At 40.8% G+C, this 15,360-nt stretch overlaps 1 protein-coding gene across 4 annotated transcripts in view; it reads left to right on the top strand.

Annotated features, from left to right (window-relative positions):
* cdk14 (cyclin dependent kinase 14) overlaps positions 1-15,360 on the top strand; it is a 156,286-nt gene that overhangs the window by 63,463 nt on the left and 77,463 nt on the right. For all 4 annotated transcript variants that reach the window (XM_032558884.1, XM_032558883.1, XM_032558886.1 and 1 more), the window contains 2 exons: positions 5,568-5,691; positions 14,537-14,657. In XM_032558884.1, coding sequence (XP_032414775.1) covers positions 5,568-5,691; positions 14,537-14,657 — 245 coding nt within the window. The remainder of the gene's footprint in view (positions 1-5,567; positions 5,692-14,536; positions 14,658-15,360) is intronic.

Genomic DNA, 15,360 nt, shown 5'->3' with positions numbered 1-15,360 from the left:
CAGCCGTTAAACTCTCATGCCACTTAATTTTTTCTTTTTACATGTCATAAGGAAGGACTTAGGTTTATATCTTCTTCAGAGGTTTTCATGTTGTTTCCTTCAGTTTTTCTTGGTGCAGCGCCCCCACAGACCAGGTGGGTGAGCAAGTTCCTCAAAGAATTTGGATTGTTAAACACAGTGTGAAAGCGAACCAAGTCTCCCAGACTATCCTGTTTGAAAACTCCATTAGAGCTCATCAGATCCAGCTCAGGATCCAGAAAAAACAACAATCAAATGCGGCCACTTTCCTAAGACAATGGCTTAAGACATTTTTTGTAAAAAAAAAAAAAAGATTTTGACCAAAAAAAAAGGCACCACATTGCATTATTTAAGCAAACAAATCCGCAGTGAAAAATTGTAGTAGTAAAATAAACTACATTATGTCAGATGACGATATGCGTTTAGCACCAGATGGAAATCTCAAAGCAGACAGCAGCTCTAGCAAAAAACACACAAACACTAAAATAAAATACATTCTGTCAACAACTCAATAATTACTATGGAGTCTTAAGCATAGATACAAGCTGTCAATCACATTTACACCTGCTTATAATAATAGTTCAGTCGTATCTCATTGGATGAAGTGCTAACAACAGCTGAATATCATTTTGTGAGGCACATTTGTTTTATTGCAACATCTCATGGGTTTAGTTCTTGTTTCACTGTTGGCAACTAAAACTGCAGCCATGGTTATAGCTTAATATGAGTACTACCTACTTTAAATGTAAACCTGTTTCTATTTCCAGATTTTATTACTTTAGAGTCAGTATAGTCAGTGCAGACAGATCTTCACTAGATGTTAGTCTGATGTTCTGTTCTGGAGTCTGTAGAGGTCCATTGTAATTTTCTCCATAAACTCATTGGAATCACCACTGGGCCGATACCAGAGCAGTGGTGTGGATAACTGATCTGGGAATGGCTATAAACCGGAGTACCTTCCTGAAGCCTTAAGGGCTCGACACACGGGGAACGACAAGAGACAGGCAAAGGTTTCCACCTCCCAGAGTCAAATCCAAAACACGGGAGGCGATAGCGACAACAGTAACCATAGTTCAAATATTTTCAACTTTGAAATCTCTGTGCATGAAGTCTCTGCTTAGAAATGTTTCATCTAATGACATACATACTCTCAGTAAGTACCTACTGCTTCCCAGAGGTGGACACATTTTACCAGGCATCTAGCAGTCTGTTCTGATGATGCTGTCTCCAGATGTGGGAGCTGGATTGCTATGTTTCATCTTCATGTCTGACATGTTACTTCTGCTGCCGAACTACCTGACTCCATTTTGCCTTACTTTGTTCTAGAGAAGGTACACAACTAACTATGAACCCCGGTGTACTGCTGTCACTTTGATGCATAGCCTCATTCTTTGCTGCACATTGAATACCAGACAAAACACACACTCCACTACATTCGATACATGGATAACTCAGAGGCAACCCACTTTTTCATAATGCTTATCTTGACACGGAGCTCTGATTGCCTTGGGTATGACTGCAATAAGTATTTAATCATTAGAGAAATGGCAGCGTGTTTATCAGTGTGCTGATGATGGATTATTTTCCATGCAGTGGGGTCATTCTTCAGGTGATGGATTATGTTAATGGATGATTTAACTCCAATCAGACAGCTCATTTCTCCCACAGTAAGGAACTAATAATGCATCATGATTAAACAAACTCACACATGGAAGCATAAGAAGAAGATCCTTGAGGGATATTGTTTCAATCAATACCAAAGAGCTAGATTAATGAGCCAAAACATTAAGACTAACTCTTTTGTTTTACCCGGGCACATCTGCCACCAAACACAGACTCACTGTAAGGTGGCAGGATCTAAGGCTTGGGCTGCTTTGAAAACCCCAACTCTTCGAGATGTACTTCTGGGAGCACTCATGATTTTTCTGGAACTGGAAATTCAAACATGTGGCCAGGAATGGAAAATACCATAAAACAACTATTTGTATCAAAATCAGGAACCAGCAGTCCAAATTATCCATTAACCTGAGTTATACGAGTCCAAATGCTGCCTGCAGACTCACTGGAAACACAGCTGACTCAAATGATTTATATATATATATATATATATATATATATATATATATATATATATATATATATATATATATATATATATATATATATATATATACTGTGATATGAGAGCAGATCTGCTATTTCCCCTTGTGAACCATTTATATTATGACTACCCAAAGAAATTATTCATTCTTTCTTCATTCTTTATTTTGAAATATTCTTTCTTTGCTGTTCTTTTAAACTTGTTCTCCATAGAAAAAGTTTTCTACCTCGGCTATTAATTTGGCATATTGGATGTACCTGTGTGTTTCCATGTTTTATTTATGCCGTCACACTCTTGTAATTGCTTCCTTCATCCTCCAATCAGTTGCCAGCAACAAGACACGCTCCATAGACATGCTAGCCCAACCTTCAGGCCTCATATTAGGACTTTGTGTGTTATTTGCCTTGAAGCCTGCTTTATGTCGGAGGCAGAGCAGAGTCATGTTACTCCAGTCAAAGCTGCATAAACAGCCTCCTTCATCCTCCATCACTATAATATTAAAATGCAAATAGAACTCAGGTGTTTGCAGCAGAAAAAGAATCATGCTCCTTCATGGCCCGGTTTGAAGAGAGAGGGCAAGAAAAGAGAGTTTTCTTTCCTTTTTATCCGAGCCATGACAGGGTGAGAGTTTTTCACCAGGGTCTTTGATATACATGAGCAAACACACACACTTCTATGCTAATTTTCCTCACCGTGGCTCATCTCTGCCCCGCAGAGTGGAGGAATAGTAAGCTGTTGACCCGGTGGCTCCAGATGCCAGACAAGGCCCCCGTCCCTGATTGGACTCCATGGTGCTTCAATCAGCTTAATTGGCCACAACTAGAGTATCAGTGAGAGGAGAGAGACGAGAGTGGATTGCTGGAATTGGAATAAAATGAAGAGCTGCGTGGCGCATGCCTTGTTATTTGTTGACTGACGTGTCTACAGAAGCGGGGTGATGTGCCGCCAGATCTCAGAGGCACAAAAAGAAAAACAAGCTCTGACTCTGGGTTCAGGGCTTTGTTTACCTCTTGAAGACGTCAGAGTGACAGCAGCAGGTACTTTATGAAGGAAACGTGTTAAAAACAGCATTTTTGTTGGCGCTTTGCGTTGGGTTGAAGATCGCTGAAGGCGGCTTGAGGAGCGTTGTGAAACGGTGCAGCGCTTTAACTGGGATTAAAAATGTAAATTTAAATGTAATTCAATCTTCCTGCTTGGCATGTCAGTGGATGTGAATTCAGACATTTTGATACAATTTTTCTGGGCATTTTAATACAGTAAAAGAACCATTTTAATTGTATGTGTTTAATTAGCAAATGCAGGAAACAAATCATCTGAAATAGACCAAACTGCCAAAACATTATGACTATAAACAAGAAAAATCCTCATGATGCACTTCCTGGAGCTGAGTGATGTGTCTCATTGGTGCGACAGTTGTTTGTAAAAGGGGCAGTAATATGTAAAATCCACTCTTTTGAGCTTTACATCATGTTATAATGCTATTCCCTCATTAAAAACATACCTGGAGTGCTACTGCTGCTGATGAGAAATTCTTTAATCTCCCACGGCAACCATCCGTGGACCAGAAAACAAGCTTCTGCTTCATAGTGCACTCCTTCCTGTGACTCAGCTCCTCCAGACTAGTGGCAGCAGCAATTAACAAACACCCGGTGCAGCTGTGTTTCTGTTGCTGTATAATATGCTAACAGCTCAGCATCCAGGCAGCAGAGATTATATTCCACATTAACATGTCCTGGATGATGCAGTCACAAGCTCTGCTAATCCTCCTCATCTGCTGTTGCTGCTCCTCTTTAAATCTCTGTCTTATGATGGAAGAGATGCTTTGAACTTCCTCCTTCTCTGTTCTTTGGTCCTGCGTCATATCAAAAGTAGAGTTGTTTGGCTAAAACCAGGCAGGAATTTGGGACAAATAAGCAGTTTGTTAGCACAGCAGTGGAGGAGTGATGACATGGGCTTGTCTTACAACCAATCAGCTTGCAGTAATAGAGCTGACTTTATTCTAGAGTACAAAAATGACAGTTCCTGTCACCTCAGTTCTGACTGGGTCATACCACACCGCATTAATTCCAAACTCAGCCACACATCCTCAGATTGAATTGCAAACCAAATAAAAATTCTCTTCGAAGCAGAAAGATAGAAGCAAGCTCAAAAGGAAGCAGAAGCTTTCAGCACATCACCACAGTAAATTCATTTGCTACAGTTTTTATTTGCATGCAGCTCAGTTGATTAAAAAATCCAATATGCAGCAGTGCGACTGATGCAAACAGAGACATGTCCCAATGTAGTGAGGAATGAATAAAATCTCCCTTCTGGTTCAAAGGTCAGATTGTCTACCAGCAGTGAGCCGTTTCCTCCGTGTTGTCAGCAGTCCTCTCATGCTCCCCTCCATCGATTTTCCTCCCTTTGCAGTAACGAATCTCAGAAACCCGACATGCCAACCTTTCAGCAACATCTATCACATCCTGAAACAGTTCTACTTTTCACTCTGTTTTTTTCCTAAAGGTGTAATACATACAGAGTAAATATAGAGTAGAGGCCATGATTATGAAGAAATAAAACGTTGCTCTGATCAATCACTGCAGTAAGTAAACTGGAAGAGTTAGTCGATGCATTTCCATTTTAATCTTTGTCTATATTCTCCTAATATTGAAAAAACACAATTCTGCAATTGCGGTGTTTCCATCAAACAAGGTATGACATTTAAATCACAATAGAGAAAGCTTAAGTCATTAAAACTAATGGCAGTGACTGATGTAAACAGTTACATGAGATATATTCAGCCAAGACACTAGCGTTCATCATCTATCAGAGGAGTGTTGGAGTGTCTACGTATATATGGTGTTTTGGGGAAATTGTAGTCGGCCATTTTACAGAAGAGCTATGGGTTCAACACATTGCAATGACACGCAACTTTTAATGAGGTGTGATGCTGTGAGAGCTCTGGTGGTGTCCAAAAAAAACCCAAAACAAGCCATCATCTTCCTACTACTTCCTGTCATCTTCTTCATGGTTTTACCAGTAGTAACATCAGGTTGTTGATCACTTGACTGGTATGATTCTAAAAAAGTGTTTCCATTGCAATTTTGTGAAATGCATCTATTTTGGTATGGTTGAAAAACCACTCTAAACCTGAGTTTTTTTAAATTTGTGTGTTTTCATTGAGCAAATTAATTTTCAAAATTTCAGTTTGCAGATTCCATGCACTGTTAAAGGAAACACAGCTAGTGATTGTGGTCCTGCCTCTGTGTCAGTTGCTAATGCTTCTGACAAATGAAGGAATCTGTCCAGATAACACTGACTAAAGTCCTGAGCCTCCAGAGACGTGGAAGTTTAGTTGCATTCAGATGGATGCAACTGCTGAAAGAAGACGAAACAACAGACTTGTTTGTTCTGTTTAATAAACAGACTTACTTCCCTTTGTTAATTTGTTTTTCTGTTGTTTCTCCAGCTTTTCTTGTTCCAGTTGTTGAGAGGCCTGTCCTACATTCACCAGAGCTACATCCTCCACCGTGACCTGAAACCACAGAACCTGCTCATCAGCGACACTGGAGAGCTAAAACTCGCCGACTTCGGTGAGTGGACTGCAAACTGATGCTCTGATGTTGATGCTAATTTTCTCCCTTTGTCTCTGTGTATAAGAGTTAGCACATAGCATTTGTGCTACTATGCTGTGTTTGGTTCTCTCCAAATGTGGCGCTGTGCATCATGGCCAAACATTTCTACTTTCTTCTTGTTTGGTCATGACATTGTTCCAGAAGTCTTTCGTTTCATTCAGATGCAGCTTTGCAAACCCATGATGCTCTGTTGCTTTAAGAGAGAAGATGCTTCCTTCTTAACCCTCCCAAACAGACACATTTGATGTTTTTCTTACAAGCACACGCAAAAAATGGCAAAAGTTGCTTGATTCAAGTAAATGTATGAGTCAATCAGTTCCCTGCCTCTTGTCTGTGTGTTTTTGAACCTACCCACATAATACCATATGGCTTGGATTCATGTATAGTAAGTCTACTTTGTGACTTCCTGGTGGGACAAACTGGCCAGGCTGCCTCATTTAGCATTGTCCATCTGTCTGTCCATCCATCCATCCGTCCATCCAGGCATGTCTTTTGTCCAACGCACCCTTTTTATCTCTCCACCCATTTCCTCCTTCTCTCTGCCCATCCATCTTCTTCACCCTTCCGCCCCTCTATCCCTCTATTCCAAGACAGATGGGAGGAGGATTGGGGTGTGTGCGTGCGTGTGTAGGGGTGCGCGGGTGTGTGTGTGTGGGCGGGTGGGTGTGTGGGGGTGTGTGTGTGTGTGCTTCATCAATAATGCAAACCTTGTATTAGTGCAGAAACATTACTAAGAAGGAAATGAGGAAGAGAAAAATAATGGACAAAATACCAAATGAGCAAATATGAAAATCCCACTGTGGCAGAAACTCATCAGCACACACCTACACATCCGCACACACACGCACACGCCTGCTCACACATGGCCACCCACACCCACGCACTCCCCCACACGCCCACACGCCCACACACACACACACACACACACACACACACACACACACACAGTCAGGCCTGGCCAGAAGGGGGCCAGATGAAGAGGGTGGGGTGTGTGTGCCTCCAGAGCCCCTGGGGGTCTCTGCTTGGCAGCAAGAATACTAACAGTCCACAGCTGAGGCCTGTGGCTCTGGCTGGGGTCTGCATAAAGGATGGGTGGGGGGCGTAAATGGAGAGGAAGCTGAGGCTCGCGATGGGAGGCGGCAGAGCGCTGCATCCATCAGTGACAGGCAGCAGACAGCGAGTGAAGATAGAAGTCGGGTTGTTACTCTTAACATGACCTGCCTGACCCACAGTGGTTAGCATCTCATCTCTTCTCCCTGCAGGTTACTGACATAAACCTCCAATCACATAACTGGGATATTATTACATAGTAGGGCATAATGAAAAACTTTGACTAGAATGGGGTTTGTCATCAACAAATCATCTGTAAAATCCCGTCCCTTGGGATTTCCTTTTCTTCATCTTCTTCTCTCCTGAATCTCAAAGTTCCTTCAACTTCATACAGTATGTGAGGAGTTTCTAAACAACCTTCCTGAATTCCTTTAATTATAGAAATCAATCTTGTATTTTAGTCTTCTGCTTTTGTTTTTCAATTTCATCTTTGTGGATCATTTTCATCCTTATGACAGCTCTAGCTGTCATCTTCCTGAAGTCTCTATCTGAGTCGTTGCAGCTTCGCCACATTTACTCTGCAGTATATAAAATAATCCCTACAGCTGGAGCGTGATCCCTTCTGTTTATTCTTTCTGTGTGTCTAGTTTTTTGGGGTTTTTTTTGATTGTCTTGCTGGTGAGCATCAGATCATTATCATGCTGAAAAATACAAGCTTTGCCAGAACTGATGACCAGACTGATTCTCCTCCAGTGTTACTGCAGAGTTGCTTGGTTGAGCTGCAGACATCTGAACTACAGCTGAAGCTGGTTCTGTGTTAGCTCTGTTCCTGTTGTAACAGGACACAAACACAAAACTCCACTTTTATCTCAGTCCACAGAACATTTTCCCACAACATGATCAAGATATGTTTTGGAGGAGACGGGTCTTTTTGTTCTTTTGGGTCAGCCGTGGTTTCTGTCTGCCTCTGTCTCTTTTTCTATATTGTTGAACTATGAACTCTGACCTTAACTAAACCAAGGCCTTTAGATGTTGCTCTGGGTTATTTTGTGCAGAAGCGTTTAACTATCAGAGCTCGAAAAGAAACTCAGGAACAATATCTTGTTAAAACAGGAAAACATTCCTGTTATGAGATGCAAAAAACATTACAAGAAAGTTTTCTTGTTTTAGCAGGATTTTAAGAACTTGCTATAATGAGACCCGTATATCATTGAAACCAAAATATATTCTCTTTTAAATAAGAAAGATTGTAACGGTGAAATAGCAGCACCTCTTCCTCGTCTAGAGGAATCAAGGTGAGGACAGTCAAAGCAAACTGTTTTATGCATTTTTAACACGTAGTAATCTGTCAGAGGAGAGTATTTTTTATATCTCATTAAACCAAAAACCTTCTTGTTATGATGATATATAAAATCTGTCTCATAACAGCAAACTTTTTTTATTTTAAGGTGGCACAGGGGGTATAGTGTGTGACCCAGGTACAGAGGGCTTAGTGATGGGTTCGAGTCCCGCCCTGATTCACTGCATGTGAAATAATAATTTTAACAAGAATTTAATTTAAATGGAGTTTATTTCCAAGCTCTGACAGTAGAACACGTTTGTAGCCTCCTGGATTCATCTTTGCAGGAAAGTTTGTCCCAGGTTGTCTCCAGTTTGTGGTTCTCTGCTGTTTTTTTGCAGTAGTCCACTGTGACTCCATCACATTGAACTCTTCCTGGACCAACACAAGAGCTGTTCCGTTTGGAACCCTAGCACACAGAGGAAGACAGGAAACAATGTGGCAGCGCTTCAATAGTAGCATTTATTCAACCCTAGTGCAAGTAAGAACTGAAATGAAGTCAGTCTGGATTTCCTCTGAGCCTGTGTGAACTGAAGGGCATTATTAGACTGCTGGAGCTCAGAGTTGTGAAAGTGGCTTTGAGGGTCCGCAGCCTGATATTAATCCAGAAAGTTGAGAGGCTGGACATTACCTGCTAAACCTGCTGGTATTATTATTGAATCATCCCATGCTTATCTGCATGTGCAGCGGGCTCAGAAGGCTCAGCCTAACCACAGAGCAACAGTTTCTCATCAGCCAAAGAAGCCGGGGTTCCGTATCCGCTGCTGGATGTGGGTCGGTCCAGATGCTCCTCTCTGCTCCACTGTGGATTTACTCTCTTTTTAATGAGCAGAAACAAGCAGCAGCGTTGTAAATGAGGCTTTAAGGAGCCCGCGTTTCATATCAAGGACACAGCTAATTGAGGCCAGCTAAGCCTTCTGATGTGTACTGTTTGTGTAGAAGCAGCTGTGTGAACTATTAGAGCTGCTTTTCTCTCTCAGTTCACACACCTTCCTCACCTACAGGTGATTATTTCAGGCCTGCTTTTGTTTCTCCCCCTGAGCTGTGTTAGCTGCTTCAGGGTCTGGGTGAAGTAAGAGGCAGCAGGGGAATTTACAAATTTACAGATTAAACTTACTTTAATATCTCACACTGAAATTTGTTTTCTTAATGACCGCGACATATTAGGGACAGTACTGTAGGTTTTTGTTGGCTACAGTCAGAGAGAACAAAAACATCAGCCTGGACTGAATTAGAAATAATACAGTGGATCATTTCCTGCATTTCTTTGGGTTATAAAGACATAAATTCAATTCAAATACTTTATTGGTCCAGAGGGAAATTAAATTTTGTAACTAACAAGTTTCTTCAGAGATTGTGTAAATGCTGATGGCTGAGGGCAGAAAGGGTCTCCTACAGCTGTCTGTATTCCAATAAATCTGAAAAAGCCTCTGACTGAAGAATATTTTACTATTCCTGTAGAAAGGAAGCCTTTGCCATTCAGGACTTTTCCACAGTAGGACATAGCTACAGGTCCAACAGAAGCACCAACACAAGTCAAAAGGAAACTCCACAGATTCCTGAGTCAGCATTTCATTTCACTATCATTTCACTTAAAACATGGAGAAAGTCCTGCTATAAGTTAAATAATTTGCCACTGGAACTAACACTGTTTTCATCATTATTGAGGAATTAATGACTTAGAACATGATCCTATATCTTGCTGAGAGTTACTTGTGAGTTTAGTCTTATTTCAAGTGTACTAAGATTTTTCTTTTTTTCTTTTTTACGGAGTTGTTGAAAAGTCATTCAACATGAGCACCAAAATCATCAGTGTTTGTTTGAAAAAATCACTAACAACCTAAATATATTACTTTGTTGTGTAAATGTTACATTACCTGAATAGTTCAGTTTAATTTGTGTTTTCTATAAATTAAAGTTGAAATGCTAAAGCTGTCACTGAACGTTATTTTATCATCAAAATTATGGATTAATGTCCAATTTATTCACATCGTTCTGTTCTTCAGAAGAGCAGGTATACACAGCTGTTTCACACTCAGCTGACATTCAAAAATCTCTAAGCTTAACTCTAGTTTCTCCTGTGTAGGAGAGCTGCTGTAGCTACACTGATGTGTGTGTGTGTGTGTGTGTGTGGGGGGGGGGGGGGGGGGGGGGGGGGGGGGGGGGGGGTGTTATAGTGGGGAGTTTCTGTGGCGTAACAGCTGCTGGGATAATGATGTGTGAGGAGGGAAGCAATGTGACAATGGAGCTGGAGGAATGTCCCAGGCATCCGGGTCGGACTGTTTGGATCTCCCCGGTGTGACGTTTGGCCCAGTGCCTCACTGCACCAGCAGCAGCACCACTGGGTCTGAACACACATGCAGATGGTCATTTTGAAGTCCATTAGGTTAAGAAATGCTGCTGATCTGTGTATGGTTTGGTCCAAACTTGGAAATAAACTGAAATGAGCAGCTGAGATGTACGTGGTTGGTAATTACTGAGCTGACTCATTACAGACTACTGTATCCTCATGCAGAGCGGGTTACAGTCTGCTTTGTGTTGGCAAATGAGCTTTGACGATGGCAGGTGGTGTATTCCCAATTTATTAACATGTTTATGTAGATATGTGCATTATGTTGCATCAGTTACTTGAGCTGTTTTATACTCGGCATGTTAAGGACAGGGATGCCACAAAACACAGACACCGGGATTCTAATTTCTAATTGATTTAAAAAGCTTCTTTGTCAGATCAAAAATGCCACAAGTAACTGTTATTTTTAATCAAACTGCTTCACTGAACAAAGGGATCTGTGTAAAAAGATTAGCACTGGAACAAAAAAAGGTGTCACCTTTAAACGTTGTTTTTGTTATAAATCAGAGTAAGAGTATACTGCCCCCATCAGGTCAGAGCAGGAGTGGCCTCAAACCTTCCACCTGAAAATCTACCAGAAATGTTGTTTTTGTGCCCTCCCTGATTTATAGAATAATAATATTTCCACCATTAATTCACCCAGCAACACTGCTGCCTATGATTCCTTTAACTATGAAATTTTGATTACTAAGTTGAAAACCTTCTTAAGTCACATTAGGGCTTCTGCCTGGTTGACTACCATAGTTAGTTACTTATACTCTTTTAATTGTTTTGATGACCTTCATACTGGTTCCACTGGCTTACTTACTTTAATCACTCTTGTATGTTAAGTCAAGTTTAAGTTTATTTGTGAAGCACATTTTCAGTAACAAAGCAGTTCAAAGTACTTTACATCTCACAGTTACCAATTATGGAACGAGCAATAAACATTACATTTTGTCAAATGCCGTCATCACAATCATCAAGCAAATACACATACAAATAGTGATCAATATTCCATGAAAAAATCTATTAAAATTGAATAGACTGATTATAAAGTTGATCTACTCAATTTTACTCATTTTTTTTTGGGTTAATTCAGCACATTTCAGTTTATTTACATAGTTCCAGTTCGCAACACCTCATCTCAAGGCACTTTATTAAAAAAACGTCAATTCAGTCCAATCATACATACATTCCATCCAGTTCACCACTTCAAGAGCTGAAACCCTACAGATCAAAAGAGCTCAGTCCAGAACATTATCATATTGGACACATTCATACTTATTTCAACACTTTGGTGAAACCCAGTTTTACATGTGTTCTTTAATTAGAAAAGAATAAATAAATAAATAAATAAATGTATGTATTTTAAGGTTTTAGTGTGTTCTAATTCTCTTCAGTGGCTGACAGCAGCCATATTTCAGTGTTTTTAGATTAGATGTGTTAAAACAAATAATAAAATTGCAGAAGTAACAGAATCAGAGACTAAAGGAAGCCTGTAGAGCTGTGCATAAATGCTCATCCGCAAACATCAATAAAGTGGAAGTGAAGGGCCACAATGATTCTGCTACGACTGGACACTCAGTCTAGTCAAACACAAAATGGTCAGTCTGTTAATAAGAGGTATTTTACAAATTCTCCAACAATATAATCTGTTGGAAATACATGAAATTTGGCACATCTTCAGGAATCTTTTTTTCTCAGGACTTCTTCACAACCTAACCATATTAAAATGATGAAACAAAGAGGTACGCAGCCCTTTTTATTTTTCTACACTATCCTTGTCTACCTTGTCATCCTCCCTCCCACCCTCGCCACTGTATTTTTGTTGAACCCGTAAGAGAGTGTAAGATAGTGATGTATAATTAACGTGCGACCTTCCTTTGGACTGCTACCTGCACAGGAAGGAGGTCAGCTGGAGAAGCGCTCCGAGTGAAGGTGGTTGAAGGTCTGAGTGTGTTTGAATCCAAAGGTCAGACCTTTGAAGTAGTGTCCTCTTTGTGATGGGACACAGGGGGCTTAGAGGGGGAAGGTTGAATCCATTTGTCTTTTCTGTTGCCATTATATCTGCTGTAACATACCCACATAGATGTGCCCAAGGTGAACCACATGTTCTTATGCTAGAGAGTGGTAACTTATGTTGCCAGTTTTGTGTGTGCTCAGGGAGTTAGGCTTTTGAGCAAATGAGATATTTTCCAGTGAGTGCTGAACACGGTGATCTAAGACATTTTGGCTGCATTTAAAGTGTCTGTGGGTGGAAAACAAACTTGCTTTTGGTCAGCGATGGCAGAGAACCAGCTCCGTCACTAATTTCATGTACAATCTTGCTGATTGCAGATGCTTGTTGTGTCATTAGCTGTATTTGGTTCACCACAAGCACTTTAGTCACTTTTTCCTTTAAATCTTTACTGTAGCCAAGAGCCTGACTCTTTGTCTCTACTGACTCCATATATTAGCTAAAGTATACTCATATGATGGAAATTAGCATTTCAGCCTACAGTTAAGCTATTCCATCCATCTATCTATTAATCACCTTCAGCTTATCAGCTTAAGTTTTAGAATACAGGGTTGATGAGCTTAGTTTTCAACCTGTCACTGATTGCTAATCCTATACTACCTAGCTGGCTTTGCTATCAGTTGGGGAACTCCTGGATTATTGCCTGATGTGTGTCTGTTACCTTTGGAACCAGATAAAGATGGACTGGCTTCCATCATCCCAACATCACTGAGCAGAATAAAGTGAATGTGGAAAATAGCTGATTAAAAGATGTGATATATAATCAAAGTCGTGGAGGAAATTATCTCTGAGAAATAAAACAGACATATTAGATAATTAAAAACGAAGCTTTGCTGCCAGCCGATGGATGAGAGTCATTACACAGATAAAGAGACCAACGCATTGTTCAACCTGAAGCCCTCAGAGCAGCACCAGTGTGTGTACCACCTACTGGGCCCCAGTAGCATATAGTTCTGCTGGAAGTGTTGACAGGCATGCTGGGAACAGTGGGAAGCTGGATGGCTTGGTATTCCTTCATCCTGACTTTCCACACACGCTTTGTTTCTCCACCAAACAACAGCTGCATAAGCTACAAAAGCATGCCAACCTCCAACCACTATAACCGCCTTCATGAAGTTGTCACACACACACACACACACACACCCACCCACACGCACGCACGCCCACACGTATACACACATGGTGGAGATGATAGCCTCTCATCATGAGCGGTCTGATGCCCTCCATTCTCTGTTAGATCAGTGTGTGGAAATTACAGTGGTGGGTAATGACTGTCGGCTGAAACTCCCATCTCCTGTGGGTGTTCTGACACAAGGAAATGTTAAATACCTTCTTCCCCCTATCATTTATTCTCCCCCTCTGCCCTTTTTCCTGCCTTTCACAGGGGACTTGCTGCAGGGCAGGAAGTTTTTTTTTCTTCTTTTTTTACAAAGCTAAATGCTTTAATTAAGCCCTTCTACCTCTTGGGAAGAGACAAAGGGGTAATGCCATCAGCCTCATTAAAGCTCACTGCATTTGCACTTTGCTCTACCATTAACTGGGTTTCTGTCACCAAACTGATAAATGCTAGAAGAGCAGGAATCTGGTGAATGTAATAAAACCCCTGAGAAACATTAAAGATTCACGTAAGACAAGCAGGGCTAGCCATGGAATCACCATGGACAAACCTTAGATTGAACTAAACGCTACACCTGCTATTGGGTTGGTCTACAAATCCCTAGTAATCATCATATTTGCATGGAAACAAGAGTTTTATGTGTCCTTTGGGTTTATCTGGCCGCTATTTGTTTCTCTGTGTTTTACTGGAACTTCAGAGGTCTTAAATCTCTATCTCCACCGAAAAGGTAACTTTAGGTTTGTTTCAGTTGATTATGCAAAAATCAGTCTAAAGACATGTCTCTCAGAAGACTTTATAGTTAGACTTCAATCAGGTGCTGAGCTCAATGTTTCAGAATTACACAGGCTAAACAATGGTTCAAAATCTGTACCAGGCAAACTGTAAATGCCAATGATTCAGACTAAATGAAAGGTTTTTGTTGTGTTTGTGCTTCGTGTCCCCTCTCAGGCCTTGCCAGGGCCAAGTCAGTCCCCAGTCACACCTACTCCAATGAGGTGGTGACCCTGTGGTACCGGCCTCCAGATGTCCTGCTGGGATCTACCGACTACTCCACCTGCTTGGACATGTGGTGGGTACTGGCTGCCTTCTGCCTTTTTTCATCTCATTTAGTCTTGATTTATTGAAGTAGAGACATGGAGCTAGAATCACTTTCTTTGGGGATCTTGAAAAACACAATTAATTGTAAGACAACTGAAATCCATTTATCTCTACCTGTTCTTTACTTTATGTGTGCTGTAAACGCTACACCAACTGTAGGACTACTGTATAAGTTTAACCTTTTGTAGATTTCTGAAATCAACCCCATGGATTACAGTTTTCAACTGTTTCTAAAAAAATCTATCTTTTACTTTCAAAATGTATGGAAAATTTATGGATAAAAAAAGAGTTGTCAAAAAAGAGTTGAGGTAAGTGTAGTTAAGGCGACTACTCTACACACACACTTCACCAGGATCCCTTCCCCTAGTTCCCTCACAGCTCCTTCAGACTAGCGGCAGCAGCAATTAGCAAAAAACCGGGTGGAAGTGATCTCCTGCTGAGCTCAACATAGAAACTACTGTATGTCTCAGTCGTGAACGGCATCATGGAGAAGGATTAAGGATTAAGATGTGTTTAAAGTGAGGATGTACTGTACATTTCATGTTTTCTGACATCTTCTAAGTGATCCAAGCTGTTCATATCTGGCATTGTTATTATGTGTAAATTATGATCCTGGCTCTCGTACATGGTAGTTTTCATTGGACCCAAATACCGATCATATGAGTTCCCACAAC

The sequence above is a fragment of the Xiphophorus hellerii genome, chromosome 3 (genome assembly GCF_003331165.1).
Source record: "Xiphophorus hellerii strain 12219 chromosome 3, Xiphophorus_hellerii-4.1, whole genome shotgun sequence".
NCBI lineage: Eukaryota > Metazoa > Chordata > Actinopteri > Cyprinodontiformes > Poeciliidae > Xiphophorus > Xiphophorus hellerii.
Note: the sequence above shows the minus strand (reverse complement) of the source record. Positions and strands in the feature narration are given on the sequence as shown.